Source organism: Crinia signifera, chromosome 7 (assembly GCF_055691185.1).
Source record: "Crinia signifera chromosome 7, ASM5569118v1, whole genome shotgun sequence".
In the NCBI taxonomy this organism is placed as follows: Eukaryota; Metazoa; Chordata; class Amphibia; order Anura; family Myobatrachidae; genus Crinia; species Crinia signifera.
In genome coordinates this window covers 47,277,215-47,294,083 of record NC_139223.1, presented here as the reverse complement: position 1 = coordinate 47,294,083, position 16,869 = coordinate 47,277,215, and the positions used below count along the sequence as shown (strand labels likewise).

The 16,869-nt window shown below is 47.0% G+C and overlaps 1 protein-coding gene across 4 annotated transcripts in view; it reads right to left on the bottom strand.

Moving 5' to 3' along the window:
• The window catches only part of LOC146020122 (clusterin-associated protein 1-like), a 57,846-nt gene that overhangs the window by 31,516 nt on the left and 9,461 nt on the right, over positions 1–16,869 (bottom strand). For all 4 annotated transcript variants that reach the window (XM_083152969.1, XM_083152970.1, XM_083152971.1 and 1 more), the window contains exons 4-8: positions 13,534–13,713; positions 12,101–12,196; positions 6,022–6,105; positions 2,132–2,265; positions 1,765–1,906 (exon numbers count right to left, since the gene is read on the bottom strand). In XM_083152969.1, the coding sequence (XP_083009095.1) occupies positions 1,765–1,906; positions 2,132–2,265; positions 6,022–6,105; positions 12,101–12,196; positions 13,534–13,713 (636 nt within the window). The remainder of the gene's footprint in view (positions 1–1,764; positions 1,907–2,131; positions 2,266–6,021; positions 6,106–12,100; positions 12,197–13,533; positions 13,714–16,869) is intronic.

Here is a 16,869-nt window from a genome sequence, read left to right as displayed (position 1 = left end):
ATGAACATTTCCATGGCGTCACATCCTGCATCCTTGCTATCGGTAATAAAGGGTGCATGGATGGTAAAAATAGTCTCTGGCCCTGCACACAACCCCATTGCAGATAGGTGATTGCCAACAGCCACTGCTAAATGTGCTTCTGTGCGAGACTCAGAATCAGGCCCTTATTGAGTTACTGGCCCCCTCAATGCTTTAGCGATATAAAGCCTGCCTATAGTTATAAAGGTATAATGCTTTCTCTGCCGTATAAAACTGTATTTACTTCATTTTCAAAGATAATAACAGCGTCGGACAAGATCCACTGTCGCCAACACTCCAGCAGCCATATACAGAGACTGTTATCAGAACCGGATACCAGCAACATAATGATCCCAAAGTGACAATCATTTCTATTAGTTCTGGTTTGTAGCAGAGCGGTTACAGACAGCCGTACGTTTATCCCACTAAACCCTATAATTCCAGCAATGAACACTACACAAGCCATTTGTCAGGGAGAGCAGCAGAGACTAGACCGATAAGCAGGGAAACGCATTGTATCTCCCGAAGCGATCGATACGAGCAGATGAGGCCTATAGTGCAGCAATCCGTGGCTGAGCCAGGATTATTGCACTCCCCTGGCCAGTGAGTGGGTGCGTTACGGACCAGAGAAATTCCTACATAGTTATTCTATGAAACATTCGTTTAAATAAAAGCGCTTTCACAATTAATTGTTCAAACATAGGGTTCTGACACTGAAAATATGTGAAGGAATAAATGGAGCAACTAAGTCTTATTAGCAGCAGCTGAAGTGGTTGTGCCTGGGGTATTTTAAGCCATTAGGAGGCTTATTTGGAAATGTAGCGCCCCCCCCCCCCCCCCCACACACACACACACATACTGAAATAAGGGTGAACGCACAGAAGAGATATCAATTGTTGTCTATCCAGATTCAGCCCTGTACTTAGTCCTTTGAGTGCCAAGTGAATTGGTCAAAATACTTTAGGTGTTAAAATTGCAGAGCAAGTATTTTAGAATCATTATTAAAGTACGCAATGTCGAGGCTACCATGTAGCGCTGGTGGGCACTAGGACACAGGTATTACACGCATTAGTACTGACCACAGATGTGGATGGAGAATCTACTTGGCACTCCCTGGGTAGACAATGTTCTGTATGTAGGGACTCCCATAGTAAACACCTGCTCCTCCTACAGATGGGACCATACAGCAACCCTGTATTTCATGTGTGTGTATGTAGTTTCTCCAGGTTTCTTGCAACTAATAAGAGTAGCGCAATCCTTTTCTGTTTTTGTTCCTGGTTTTTCATTTAGGTATTTTCCACTTGTTTTGTCCTTATGTCTATAGTGGAAACGTTAATTACAAAACCGTGAATAGATATGTGAAAAATCTACAAATCCGGTCAGTGGAGTGGCAGTGTTGGCAGGTTAGTGGAGTGATCCCGCAGGTGTATGGGTACCCTTACCCTATGGCCACTGACAACAGGCATTAAAACTGAGACCCCAGAGCCATTGTGTCTGTGTACGAGGTCGCACCCTGTGACACGCCCCCCCAAAACGGTAAGCCACCGTTACCAGTCACAAACATTCCTGTCAGTCACACTGCCGCCAAATCCGCGATGCGAACGACAATGGTAACGCAACTTGAAGTATGATCACTTAACTGTGAAAATAGGTTTGGTCCTTATATAAACAAGGCCCTAGGGTCTTTCCATATGGATTTACTAGTGTGAAATGTCATTGCTTATAATGCTCCACCATGGTTCTCACCTCAAAACGTTCCTGCTCCACCCGATGGTGATCCTCTAACTGCTGTTCCAGGTAGCAGAGGTTGCGATACTTGTCCATGTAGATCTCATACTGCTTCTGAAGCTCTTCCTCCAGCTTCTCATATTCATCCATGAAAGCCGGCCTGAGAAGCATAATTACACTTAGGGGAACAGTTTGGTCTTCAGTTATGTGAGCCCTGAACAAGCACAACTTTATCGAGGCGTGCTCCAACTGACACCTATAACTTCATTAGGCAGCCTTGCTTTGAATAACATATTACTGATCCCAGTTTATGAAGAGGGGCCGTGGGCTGTGTAAGAAATGGATGCACATACAAATAATGGATAATAAAAGAATATATATTTACCTCACGCTCTGCAGTGTCTGCAGTCTCGCTCGATTCCTCTCCAGCTCCTTTCTGCGCTTCTCAATTTTGGAATCCAGGTTCACCTCATCAGATGCCCCATTAGTCAGGGAGTCTCTCATCTTCTGACACTGCTCCTGAACAGAGCGAGAATAGAAATAGCGCTTACAAGACATTGATCCAAAACACCCTCACATCAATTCACATTACCTTCCGTGTTACACTCTTGTAGCTACATCTCTATCCAGTTCAGTGTACGCAATTGTCTGCATATTGCCACTCAGATGTACGGTGCTGCGATGTACATGTGGATGCTTTTTAAAAAAAACGACAGCCAGCAATTCTATTTGAACAAATAAAGTATATTTAGCAAGTACCTAGAACTGATGCTGTTCTATAGGCAAGGGGGGTGTCACACCATATATTGATTTGAGTTACATTTCTCTTCTGTTCAGTTACTTCACATTTTGCTAGTAAATAAAAATAAACTATTCACATTTTGTGTATTTTAGAAGGCGTTCTAAGGCACTGATACATTAGTCTGAGGTATTGCATGCAGCCTCGCATGTGATACCTGGACAAGATCCTAATGGGGGGCCACTGGGCTCCAGAGCGGCTAGATTTCATAGGATGGATCATATGCGATCCCATTCACTTCCGCAGGATATGTTGTATCCTTGGTGCAGCAGTGACAATCTCCATATCCGATGTGCGCGGGACTGCGCATCGAACCGGAATCAGGAGTGAATAACTTACAATTGGACACTTTTTCCCACAATTTATTGGCCTTTATGTGTAGAAATTGGGCAAATCACACTAGTGGATGGGGGCCTTTACTTTGCAGTATTTTTCCACACCTGCTTAAAAATTTTGCACAGTATTGTATATCTATATAGACTGTGGGACTGTGGGATAGGACTGGATTTGGTGGATGCAGGGTGCCAGCTAGACACCCGCGGGCAGACTGTGAACAGCACAAAGCCAATTCAGCCGCAGCGCCGTCCATCCTTCTTCTCCGCTGCAGGCGATCCTATACTGGCCGCCTCCTCCACACCCCCGCCTTTGCATAGAAGCCCTGCACACGCACATAAGCGAATATGCGCAGAGTTTCAACATCGAACCCTCCGTGCCAACGCACAGGGACGTTCACAAATCTGAAAGGAGGGCCATTGTGCGGCTGATTCTGATCTGCAGGCGAAGTGGCTGTAGTTTTGGGGATCCATGGAATCCTAGCCTAGAACAAACCCGCACTGCCCATTAATAGTATAACTCATGTCTATCTTTTCCATGTCGACCCATTGCTTGTGTCAACATGACCATGTCAACATAAGCTATGTTGACCTTTTTTCATGTGTCAGCCTATGGCCTGTTGACCAATAGTTGTCGACCTACTGACTGTCGACCTTAATCGTGTAGACCCTATGACCCCTGTGCGGCCATTGGCTTGCGGATAAGCGAGACCTTCTTGCTGTAGGTGCCGCTTTTCACATTGTGTCCCAGTAAAAGTTCAGAATTAACCTTTCATCTACATTTATGCATTAAATCGAGATTAACTAAGACTTAATGACTCATTAGGGACAATGAGTTCTTTGCATTTCAATGTCTAAAGATGTACAAATATCAAACTATTCATTTTGTTTCAATGCAACATTTCCTGATGGCTCTATATAAAGCACTGTTATGACACTTCTTTCAAATATGTCAATCAAATTGATTAAAGCCACACCTGAGCGTAGGTAGGCAGATGTATTTGACAAATGACAGAATTGTACAAATACCCCTCCTGGCACAGAAGTGGCTGCTTGATCGGATTTTCTGATGGAACCTCTGGTGGGAATTGTGTAAATGAATGAGGAGCTTCATCCAAGAAAATGAACTCAAACGTTGCAGGAATTGTCACGGTGTTATTTATTTGATGTAATGCGTCACAGAACAGACACATCTGCTCAATGACATTCAGTAAGTATAGTCGTATGGTATGATTAGAACATACATAGACAGGGGTTAAAGTGAGGGGGAACGGGGTGGAATATTACTATATTGTAATATTACGTGCAGCACCCGGCTCCTTTAACAGTGTAGTAAGCTACAGCCACAACAGGGGCAGCCATTATCTACTGGACCTCAGAGAGATTGAAAAAATAGGGGTAAAGACACAAAGCCACCGCCCCTTTCACAAAGCTCCACCCTCCAATGAACCATATGGAGAATCGTCCTCAGTGGCATCCTCAGTGGATATATTTGACCTCTATGTAAATTGATGGCAACCCACTTGGCCGCAAGGAGGCTGTGTGGGGTCACATATAGCGTTGCAGAACAGGATCCGGCCAGTGCCGACAGGATTTCAACTATAATATGGGGTAGATGTATGAAGTAGTGATAAGGGAGGAGAGGTGAGCCAGAGGAGAAGTTGCCATGGCAACCAATCAGCTGCACTGTATAATTTATAGTATATACAGTTCTGATTGATTGCCATGGGCCCCTTCTCCACTGGCTCACGTCTCCTCCCTTATCACTACTTCATACATCTGTCCCACAATGCGGTCGTCCCACCATCCAGTCCTACCACAGCATGCTGCAGTTGGATTCGACCACTGCGGCCCGCGGCAGATGAGTGGCTGGCAGCATAGAAGACTATGTGCAGTCTCCTTCCTGCCAAGTGGGTCCTTATGAACGGGACCTGTTAAGCGCTATGTGTGACCCGGCACTTACAGGCTGTGTTGGACAGTTAGGATCTGACCGACTGGTGCGTTATCACCAGGCTTAATACATCTGTGCCGTACTGTGTTATTTACCATGTATAAGGAGTAACATTACTACTGCTGTTCCCAGCCAGACGCACCTTTCGCAGAAATGACAAAGACTTGAGGCAATAATTGCAGCCAAAGGTGCGGCAACAAAGTAATGCGCAAAGGCTGTGAAGAGACTTATGTGATTTTATTTTTAATAAATTTGAAGAAAAAACAAACTGTTTTCATGTTGTCATTATGGGGTGTTGGGTGTAGAATATCTGAGGAAATATAAAATGTATTCAATTTTGGAATAAAGCTGTAACATAACATAGGCCCTTATTCTGGTTGGTGCGGTAATATCCGCGTGCGTTCGTGCCGCCGATGTTTTGTGTCTGCGCATGTGCAGAGGCGTCTCTGCGCATGTGCGAGCGGGGCGTACGGCCAAATCCCGCATGAAATGTGAACACTCCGAACAGGGGGTGGAGAGGGGCGTGAAGGGCTATTTGGCCTCATTACCATATGCATACGCCCCGCATTTCATGGGCGTTCCCATGCAAACGCTGGGCGTACGCATGGTAATGCGGCCGTGACGCACGTGTAGGGGGCGGACATATGACATCGCCGGATGTCAGCTGCCCGCCCAGATCCCTGCTTTTGCACGGAAAAATGTCCGCGTGGTCTAAGGTTGCGGGAGCTGGTGGACCACCCGGTCCTGCATTCGATGGTCTGCGACCATCGAATGATGGGGGAGGTTCCCTGAGATGGAGGAGGCATATTCCATGAAAAATACACGTGCGGTCCGTTCGGCCAGCTTCTTACCGCGTACGGACGGAGTTGGCGATCCGTACGGAAGGCGGGGTTTCGCACGCACGGTCCTGGCCGCATATTTGGAAAAAGTGAAGCGATGTGAATACTTTCCGGATGTACTGTATATAGGCAAGTCAGGAGGATAAACTCGCTAGGGGGAATTACGGCAGATCTATAAAGAGCATGACTTGAGCATGTCTGATTATGAATTTGCATGTAATAAAGCATGTAGGTAATGAACAGACCCAGAGGACCAGGATTGAGCGTTTCGGTTTTAGTTTACCAGAACTATGCAAACAATTACACTTATCCTGTGGAGAAAGCCTGTTAGTTCGGAAATAAATGTGTACTTACTAAGACTTCTTTAATGGAAGACCTCAGCACTTTTTCAGTTTCATTTATCTCCAGAGGACGGGCAATAGCGGCTGTTCTCAGTTCCTGCAAGAACACACAGTTCAGTACATGATCCTATCACCAGGAGCTCATCTGTATTATTTAGAGCAGGGGTTCTTAAACTCGGTCCTCAGGACCCCATACAGTTCACGGTTTCCAGGTCACCCGGCAGGTGCACAGGTGCACTCATTACTCATTGACACATTTTAAAAGATCCACAGTTGGAGCTAATTATTTCACTTGTGATTCTGTGAGGAGACATGGAAAACATGCACCGTGGGGGGTTCTGAGGTCTGAGTTTGAGAACCTGTGATTAAGAGCCACTGCGTAACTCAATAGAGAGATTGGGCAGAGTCCTGACCTTCCAACGTTGTTTAACTACTATATTCTGCAACGGTTTGTTTCTCTTTTTTAGAAAATACTGAAATCCTTTTTGAAGTATAAAAATGACTAAGGAGGGTATTCAATCTTGGTCGTTAATTGCGGGCGCCGCCTATTCAATGTTGCCATTCCAACAGCATTGAAGGCGGATTCCGAAAAAAAACAGATCCGAGTTTAAAACAAGTCGGATCTGTTTTGTCAGAAACGGCCACGGATTGTCAAATTCACAGCTGTTTTCCGGCCAATCCCTTTTTGCCGACATGCCCACTTTCCGAACAGTGAATTCCACCCATCAAGTATCTGTTGAGTGGAGAAAAAACAGCCCAGGATTCCAACTGTTGGGAGTAAGCAGCTTACATTTATTTCATAAAACAATAGATTGCAATCACAACAACTGACAATACAATAACACAACATCCTACAACACAATATAATGAAGACCGTGGGCCACTGTCCGAATCCGGCAGCTGTGCAGGATGCCGGACATTTTTAAAAGGGGCAATCACTTAGAAGGCATGGTTTTGCCTTGTAAGTGATTGCCGTTTTAAAAAAGTCAGAGTTCATCCGGCATCCTGCACAGCCACCATTACATGTGGCCCAAAGTCTTTCCTGCAGGAACACAGTGAGAACGGTCAATTCACAGCTGATTCTTCTGTAATGCAACAAATAGAGGACAGGTAAAGGCAATGTTGGTGGCTGTCTCCTGTGATGAGGCACAGAGCAATGACACAGGAGGAAATGCAATATAGTAAAGTGATTAAAGTGCCTAACTGAAGAACCAGTAATTATAACAAGGCAACTTCTATCTCTCAAATTCCTAAACAAAATCTAGATAAAAGATGCATTTATAAAGCACATCGGTGTGGTTGAGTGGCCCGACAATTGGGATTCTGACGGTCATTATACCGACATCGGTATCCCGACTGCCGATACTCCGACAGGGGGGCAAGTGCATTGCAGCCACTTCCGGGCTTGCTGCGCTCGCCATGCTGCAGGCTCGGTGGTTTGCTGTGCTCACCACAGGTTCTTTTCTCCCTCTATGGACTCCCCCCCCGCTGGGCGTTCCCCTGCTCCCGGCCCTCCCTGGCCCGGCTGGTGTGAAATAATTGCGCAAGCACATACCCTAAACATTGGGGACGAATTCGGACCCAAAGGAACCTTGAAATTTTATTATAAAAGACAAATGCTGCTCCTCACCTCTATGGGGGGGAATTCAAGTGTCCAGCCACAAGATTGCACCTGATGCAACATTTAAAATGTGTGATGCTGTTGTGTCATTTGACAGTCTGGTAACTAGTGGGTATATATACCAACAATTCTTGGGATTGCCACTGTTTAAACCGGCTCCCTCCCCTCTGCCGCGCCTCCTCCTCCTCCTCCCCCCCGGCTTTTCTGTTGAAGTCTCTGGCGCCGGTTTATGACAAGCCGGCTGCAGGGGACGGGGTGCCGGACGGGCAGCGGCTGATTGACAGTTCAGCAGCGCTGCCTGCACCCAGTGAGGCAGTGGTGGAGCGCTCCCCATAAAAAACTCACCCAGTGGGGAGCGCTACAAGAACCCCCCCCCCACCACCACCACCACTGAAGGGGTTAAATATGGCAGATCTACTAAATCCAGCTACTGAAATGAATACTCCCACCAGGAAGGCAGTGTCAACATTCTAATCATGTCATCATTGTAAATGCAATTAATATAGATTTGTGGCATGTTTACATTGCGACCATGTTGACAAGATGTACATGACATAGGGGGGGGGCGGGGTTATTCAGACCTGATTGTATGGTTGAGAACTTGCAGGCCGCATAATTAGCGATAGACTGCACATGTCTATCCGTATGCATACCCGAGGCTGTCCTGTCCTGCGATAAAATCCTGCACAATTTTTAATCGCTAGCTGTTTGTAAGTAGACTGACAGAAAGCTGGCATTTGAGGGTGGTAAGCGGCTGTTTACTGAGAATGTCGGGGAAACGCAGGCATGCCCAGGTGTTGGAGAGATAGGCGTGTGACGTCAGCTCAGGCCCCGATCCGAATGTTTCTGTCATAGGACTTACTCGGTGGCTGCGATAGGCTGCACACACACTAGAAAAATCATCTGATGGTGAGTGAGTGGCAAATGCATATGTAGGGAATCGCCAATCCAGCTGATTTTCTCAAGTTGTGCTAAGCGGTTCGCAGGCTTGCACGTGGCGGGATTGCCCTCAGACCGTGCAGTTGCTATTGGGCAATCGCAGGGCCCTGCTAAATCCCGCCGCAGTGATCAGGTATCAATAACCACCATGAGGTTTAGTCAAATAGGGTACAATCACATTATTTGTGACTATTACAATCAAATCAATGGGAATTAGTGTTCACTTCATTCAGGGGATGATGCACTGTCAAGCGCTTATAGGGGGAAAGGAGCACATAATTCTATTGTATCCCGTTATTGTTTTTGGGATTTACTCAGGAGAACCGCCTTTATTTATTAGTGATTAGGCGAATAGTAGACAATAGTAGACAAGTTATTTGAAGAGGAAAGGGAAGTTTGCATGTTGGATGCACACCAAAGAGAAAAATAATGGAATTAAAACATATACTTTTAATGATTTCACGGGGTAAAAAAGAAAAGAGGATGCTATCCTGTGCGGTCTTTCAGTATATAGGATCACACAGGAAGACCCCTTTCTCCTGCTTGTGAAATTTTTAAAGAGTTTAAAAAGTCAAAACATACATAGACATTGTTAAGGAAATTAAGCAATTTCCAGCATATTGCTCTGTTTAATATCATTTTAAAGCTTAAGGCAGAATAAAAGAAGTGAGGTGCAAATGCGTGAGGTGCAAATGCATTTGTTAAAGAAAGAAAATCTGTGTTCATAGAATTCTAAAAGGTTGACTATCCTTGTTAGTAGTTTTGTAGCTGTAGTTTATTAAAGTACAGTAGTTAGGATTTTATGTATTGACTTTCCTAGGGCTTAACGTCAATAATGATTGATCTTATAATGCTGTGCCCAGGCCCTGTGATCAGATAGTATACTGTGCTGTGTTATTACATGTGATGTGTATTTATTTTTGCATCGGTATCACAGTAGTATTGGTGCACCGCGATCCCTCGCTTGGCTTGCTATGCTCGGAACACTTTTCTATTCTCCCTCCTCACCCATGTGGATGGTAGGGCATGAAATATCGCCTGTTGGGACATGTCGGCGCAAAAAAACCCCCCAAAAAAACCCATGTCGACCTTTTCACTGTTGACCTAGCCATTGTCAACCTAATGCTTGTGTCGACCTTCAGCATGTTGACCTATTTCAGGTGTCGACTTTCAGTGTTTGACCCAATGCATGTTGACCTTTCAGGTGTCGACCTAACAACAATATACCGATGCCACTGGCAGCATTATGAGTGTCACCCAGCAGACGCGAGAAATGAGTTCTTGTGTCATTCTCCAGAGTACTCCTACATCAGCCTCCTCTTCATACAGGGTCTCATTACAGACGTGACACTATTCCCTCTGTACCACTCAGGAAATATCATCAGATTTCCCACTCTAGAAATCCAGCTTTAAAAGGAAGACCAAGTAATGATAGGAATGATAGATAAGATAGAACAGCACGCACGTTCCCTTATGTGCTGGGACCTGGGAAGAAAACACTGCTGGGGGAGGTTACACAATATGGATAGAAGATAAATAACACCAGACATCTGCAGCTCTGAGGTAACTAACTACGGTACATACGGTAGTTTCAGTAAACAATAATACACATACAGTAACGGCCCCCATACATTAGGCCGACTTGTCCGAGGGAATTCTCCTGCGAGCCGCCCGGCAGCTCCCTGGTAGGCTCACATACAATTTGGCTCTTGATGTGCCATTTTTTACATGTGATAAATCGCATGCGATTTCACCGGTGACAGTGGGGCGGGCAGCGGTGATCATCAGTGTGTGCAGTGAAATGAGTGCCTGGTGAGGGCAGCGAGGGGGGTGGGTGTGTGTAGTGACAGTGGGGCGGGCGGCGGTGATCAGTGTGTGCACTGCAGCGGCGACTATTACAACTTAAAAAAAATAATATGTCAAATGACTGTCCGGTTTTTGATTGGCTGAGATAGAGCACTCTCAGCAGCCACTGATTGGCTGAGAGTGCTCTATCTCAGCCAATCAGAAGCCGGACAGTCATTTGACATGTTATTTCAAACATGTAACAGCTGCCGCTGCGGCGATGCAGTTCACACACTGATCACCGCCCTACTGTGACCGGCACCCCCTTCTGCTGCCCGCCTGCTGCAGGAGGTTGGACGTTATCGTATGTGCTGCACGGGACCGCGCTTCGGATCAGATCAAATGTCACACGCATATGATTTTGGGCCGATTTATCGCGATTTATCGGCCCAAGTGCCGAAATCGCGTGGAATCGGCCCAAAATCGCACAGTGTATGGGGGCCTTAAGAATTACGGGTAAAGACTCCCAGCAGATGTTATGGTTATATGTATATAATATTATTATACAACGGTTCTGCAGTTACTGTGTGCTAAGTAGTCTCCATACAGAGAATGGGGGCAGATTCAGATGGGTCTGAATTCGGCCCTGTTTTCAATGGTCTGGTGGATCTGCGCATGCGCGTATATGCACCTGTGTAGACCCCTGGGCAAACTCCTTTGGCAAGTATCAAATTTGCAGAGACATTCACACAGGCAGGGGAGGAAGGGGCTGGGCAGGGGGTGGCATAAGGGGGAACACCCAGCGTTTTATGGGCGTTCCCCTGGGAATGCAGGCTTGGCGATGCTTGTTCGGGGCGGGACCACAAATCAATGGCCGGTGCGTCTTGCAGAGCAGGTGTAGATAGATCAGCCACAATGTCGGGGCAGACTTGCAAGAGATCTCTGCGCTCCAAACGCTGTATGTGGGAGCGCCAGCAGGAGATGACCGGGCTGTTGTGGGAAAGCCGCGTGTCCCGTAGCCTCTGCAAATGAAAGGCGGCTGTGGATGGCCAGGCTGGCGTGTCCGTCCATATCCACTTTGCCATTCTCTTCCAAATAACGGTCATATACAGAGAATCCAACACTCTATGGACTCTGAAGGATCGCTGCAAAAGATTCCGCACTCATACAACAGAGTGTCACAGTGCCTAGTGTGGTGAGTGCATCTGATCCTGCAAAGGACCACCACTTGTTTTTTCATTTGCTAAAATTAGCCACGCATGGTTTCCATTCATGATGTTGATCGGACGCTTCTCCGTCACCCCCAATAACATTACACACCTATCCCTGCTCTTAATCATCAGCAACCACCACCTCACAATGCACAGATGACCATCAGAGCACCCATAAGCCAGGTACACACTACATGATAGGAGTACCCGGTGATATTGGAGGCAGTGGGAACACAGAGAAGTGCTGGCATAGGTAAGTGCATACACACTTGCCCATGCTGGCGGGAGGGAGTGACGGCCATGCTGCGCCCTTGTTAAGCTCAGGACAACAGATAGCAGGGGTGGGCAGGCACGCCAATATTCAGCGCACACACACACACGGCAATATTTTGAACAATATCGCACAGAAGGGTGGAAAAATGAGCGATATTGTTTAAAATATCCCTTAGTGTTTATGGGGCTATAGAAATGGTTATTATCCAATAACAGTGTTACTGTATGACCATGTTGTTTTCATGGGTGAGGATTACACTTACTCTCAGGTCGGCCTCCTTGCCCAGGATGTCATAAAGCGAAGCTCCTTTGGAGGTGATTTCAGATGCGAGCTGTCTGGCCATTTTCAAGTCGGTAATCTGAGGGACAGGCGAGAGATTAGAGTGGCGGACAAGGTCTGGAATTATTAGCTGCACATCAAGTGATAAGGGTAGAACGTAATGGAAATAACACTGGCAGCTACCACATCAAATTCTGGGCAGGCGCCAATGGCCACAATTACAAAGCACCTGTGGATGGCCACTGCACTGTCCACAGTGGGTGAAATACCTTTCATCAGGTATTCCTGGTACACACTTGTGACTTTAGAACCAGGATGTTGTAATGTCCAATACGTTAGGCATACACTATCATTCCCTGTTCGAACCCTGATAATTCACGTTGCCTTGCCATGAGCAGCCTAGCCGATGTTTAACTGAAGAGTGGCAGGCAGCAGGGACCTTTATGGTAATCGTCAGGCAGCAGCGGTGTATCTGGTAAGTGGCAGGCAGCAGCAGTGTATCTGGTAAGTGGCAGGCAGCACGGGTGTGCCTGGTAAGCATCAGGCAGGCAGCACGGGTGTATCTGGTAAGCGGCAGGCAGCAGCGATGTATCTGGTAAGCGGCAGGCAGCAGCGGTGTATCTGGTAAGCGGCAGGCAGCAGCGGTGTATCTGGTAAGCGGCAGGCAGCAGCGGTGTATCTGGTAAGCGGCAGGCAGCAGCGGTGTATCTGGTAAGCGGCAGGCAGCAGCGGTGTATCTGGTAAGCGTCAGGCAGCAGCGGTGTATCTGGTAAGCGTCAGGCAGCAGCGGTGTATCTGGTAAGTGGCAGGCAGCAGCGGTGTATCTGGTAAGTGGCAGGCAGCAGCGGTGTATCTGGTAAGTGGCAGGCAGCAGCGGTGTATCTGGTAAGTGGCAGGCAGCAGCAGTGTATCTGGTAAGTGGCAGGCAGCAGGGGCCTTTATGGTAATCGTCAGGCAGCAAGGGTGTATCTGGTAAGTGGCAGGCAGCAGCGGTGTATCTGGTAAGTGGCAGGCAGCAGCGGTCTATCTGGTAAGTGGCAGGTAGCAGCAGTGTATCTGGTAAGTGGCAGGTAGCAGCGGTGTATCTGGTAAGTGGCAGGCAGCAGCGGTGTATCTGGTAAGTGACAGGCAGCAGGGGCGTATCTGGTAAGCGACAGGCAGCAGGGGCGTATCTGGTAAGTGACAGGCAGCAGCGGCGTATCTGGTAAGTGGCAGACAGCAGCGGCGTATCTGGTAAGTGGCAGGCAGCAGCGGCGGCGTATCTGGTAAGTGGCAGGCAGCAGCGGCGTATCTGGTAAGTGGCAGGCAGCAGCGGCGTATCTGGTAAGTGGCAGGCAGCAGCGGTGTATCTGGTAAGTGGCAGGCAGCCAGGTTCTGCTTTACACTTAGGGGTGCATACAAGTAGACATGACTTACTTTCGTCCCAAGGTCAAACTTGAATGTGGCTGTGTCCTCATCCCCGATCTGGATGCTTTCCAGGCCTTTGGTTTTCATAGCATTGTACAACACGGCGGTGACTTTCAGTAGCTCCGTTACAGAGTTCCCATCCGCCTGGTAAAGCTTCTTGGTGTTCAGCTTAATGTGAGCCTTAGTGGCCTGAAATGGAGATAACAAACACAGAAATGGCTGAGTATCACCTCTCTGTGCACCAAGACCTCACACAACCTTCCCTATACTAATACACTATATAGTGTTCCCGCTAGGCTGTTTTAGCAGGACGCTGTGCCCTACCTGATTTTGAAATGGCGAAATGCACTCTGTAGCAGCGCCCCGCTAAAAGAGCCTGCCTCTGACCCCGCTGGTGTCTGTAGATGGCAATGCCCGTCACTTCCGTGGAAGTGCAGAGACTTTGGAGGGGCCGGGCACGCCCCCTTTCATGTTGGCGGCGGCCGGGCCCGGCCCTTTTTGTGACGGCGGGGCCCTGGGCGGCCCACAGCAGGTCCGCATCCCTTATGCTGCCCCTGTGCAGCAGCGCCCTACCCTTTGAAGTTCCTAGAAGGAACAGTACTATAGAATGTAAGGTTGCGAGCAGGGCCCTCCTACCTCTATGTCGGTTTGTTTCTACCCAGTTTGTTCTATCACTGTCTCCAATTGTAAAGCACGACGGAATATGCTGCGCTATATAAGAAACTGTAAATAAATAATAATAATACATTGCATTATCATTAGACTAATCGCTTGTAGGAAAACTGTTCTGCAGGAAAACAAGGGAAAAATCACTAAGGTAAAAATGGTGGGAAGGGGGACAGGGGAGAAACCTAAGCCCTGGAGGGATCTAGGTATATTCCTTTATTATGCCGATTGGGTTGCGGTTGCATTGGCTCTATTACAAGGAAATAGCAGTTGCTTTCATTGGAGTATTGCGTACACTTATGATGTTATTGTATCATCTAATAGTACACACACTGTTACAGATAACAATAGGTGACCTTCTCACTAGCTGCGCTACTTATTTCCATAAGCCGCACTATACAAGATCAAAGCCTAACAAGAGCCCTCTAAAGACAAAGACCCTGTTATTGTGGCGGATGTCTATTAACTTGAAAGCAATATGTTAATAATCCATTTTGATGCTGCATGCTGCCTGAGCATGGAAGAAAAGGTCATGGTCTGTCATATCGATCTTATGTTGTTTTATACTCCATCCCTCCCAGCATGCATTGCATTTCTTCACTAAATGTGTATTATACAAGCAGGAAAATATCTGCAAACATAAGAAAAAATACCTATTTTCAAACCGATGATGTATTAAAAACAAGAGTCAGTTTACTAGAGAATTATTGGCACTTAGGGGGTGATTCAACACTGCTCATTAAAGCAGTGGTCATTTGCTGCTTAACGCCAAACACCCAAGAGGGGGGGACCATTACTAATTACCCGGGCTTGCTGGAGGGACCTGGCGGGGGCCCTGGATCCAAACCCCCCCTCCCCCCGCTTCCTCCTCCGTCCCTCCCGGGCAGCACACACCTGCAGCATGTGCTGAGCTGACAGCAGGCCCAGCATGAGCTCTCACTGACAGTGTGAGAGCTCATGCTGAGCCTGCTGTCAGCACAGCACATGCTGTAGGTGTGTGCCGCTGCTGAGGAGGGGGGGGGGATTTAAAGTGTTTTTTCACCCCCCCTAAATGTTACATTGCGTACGTGCGTAAATATGTTATGAGAATAAATATATCACATACTGTGGAAAAAGGGATTTTTGTAAGAACTTACCGTTCAAATCCCTTTCTCTGATATGGTCCTGGTGACACAGCTTCACATTGGGATGTAGGAGGGTCCGCAGGAGCCAGGCACCTATCCTAAAGCTTTTGGAGGGTAGACTCCTCCCCTACTGCATCCCAGACTCCTCAGTTCAATCTTTCAAAGCCACTGGAATACATTAACTCAGTACAACGCCTGCACATATTATATGCACATTTTTAAATTTAACTTTTTCAACCAATTATAACATGAAACATCATGAACACTGGCATACTTACTGAGCGTAAGGGAGGGATCGCTGTGTCACCAGGACCATATCAGAGAAAGGGATTCGAACGGTAAGTTCTTACAAAAATCCCTTTTTCTCTTTCAATGGTCCTGGTGACACAGCTTCACATTGGGACGTTCCAGAGCCGGTCCTTTTGGGTGGGTACGCTCAGGTCTGCAGTTCTCATCACTGCTCGCCCGAATGATGCGTCCACCGACGCGAACTCATGGAACCTATAGGATTTGGCAAAAGTATGAACAGAAGACCAAGTGGCAGCCCTGCAAACCTGCTCAGCTGTTGCCCCATGTCGAACCGCCCAAGAGGTGGTGACTGATCTGGTGGTATGCGCATTAATTCTGGCTGGCACAGGCCTACCAACTTTAGTATATGCAAACGCTATAATAGAGCGCAACCACCTAGCAACGGTCTGCTTAGAAGCAGGCCAACCATTATTATGTACATCATACAAAACAAGCAAAGTATCAGTCTTTGACACTTTTAACTCTGTCCACATAAATGCGCAAGGCGCGCACAACATCCAAATTCCTCAATTTGTCCCTTTTCCTTGAACCCTCTGGGGGTTGAAACAGGCAGAACTAACTCCTGATTTAGATGAAAAGCAGAGACTACTTTTGGTAAAAATTGGGGTACTGTCCGAAGGACCGCCCTATCATCATGAAATATAAGGAAGGGAGCCTTGCAGGACAAGGCTCCCAACTCCGATACTCTTTTTGCAGACGCCACTACCAACAAAAATACCAGTTTCCATGTAAGGAATCTAAGGTCAGCCGACCGTAATGTTCAAAAGGTGCCTTTTGAAGGCACTCCAGAACCAGAGATAAATCCCATGGTGCTACTGGTTGCTTGTAGGGAGGTTTCAATCGAGACACCCCCTGCAGGAAGTTCTGTACTTCCGTTAACAATGCAATCCTTCTTTGGAAGTAAATTGACAAGGCCGAGATCTGTACTTTGAGTGACTGAAGGCTTAACCCGGAGGAAAAGCCAACCTGCAAAACCTCCAACAATTTTGCCAATTTAAAGCGTGATGTGTATGACTTCTGTCTTTCACACCATCGAATATAGGTCTTCCAGACCCTATAGTAATTTGCAGAAGACACTGACTTTATGGCTTTAATTATTGTGTTAATCACTGCCTCTGAGAATCCTTTATTCCTCAAAATGGCGGTTTCAACAACCAGGCCGTCAAAATGAATCGAGCTGAATCCAGATGGTTGGACGGTCCTTGTTTTAGAAGGTCTGACCTCAGAGGTAGACGCCACGAGTCCA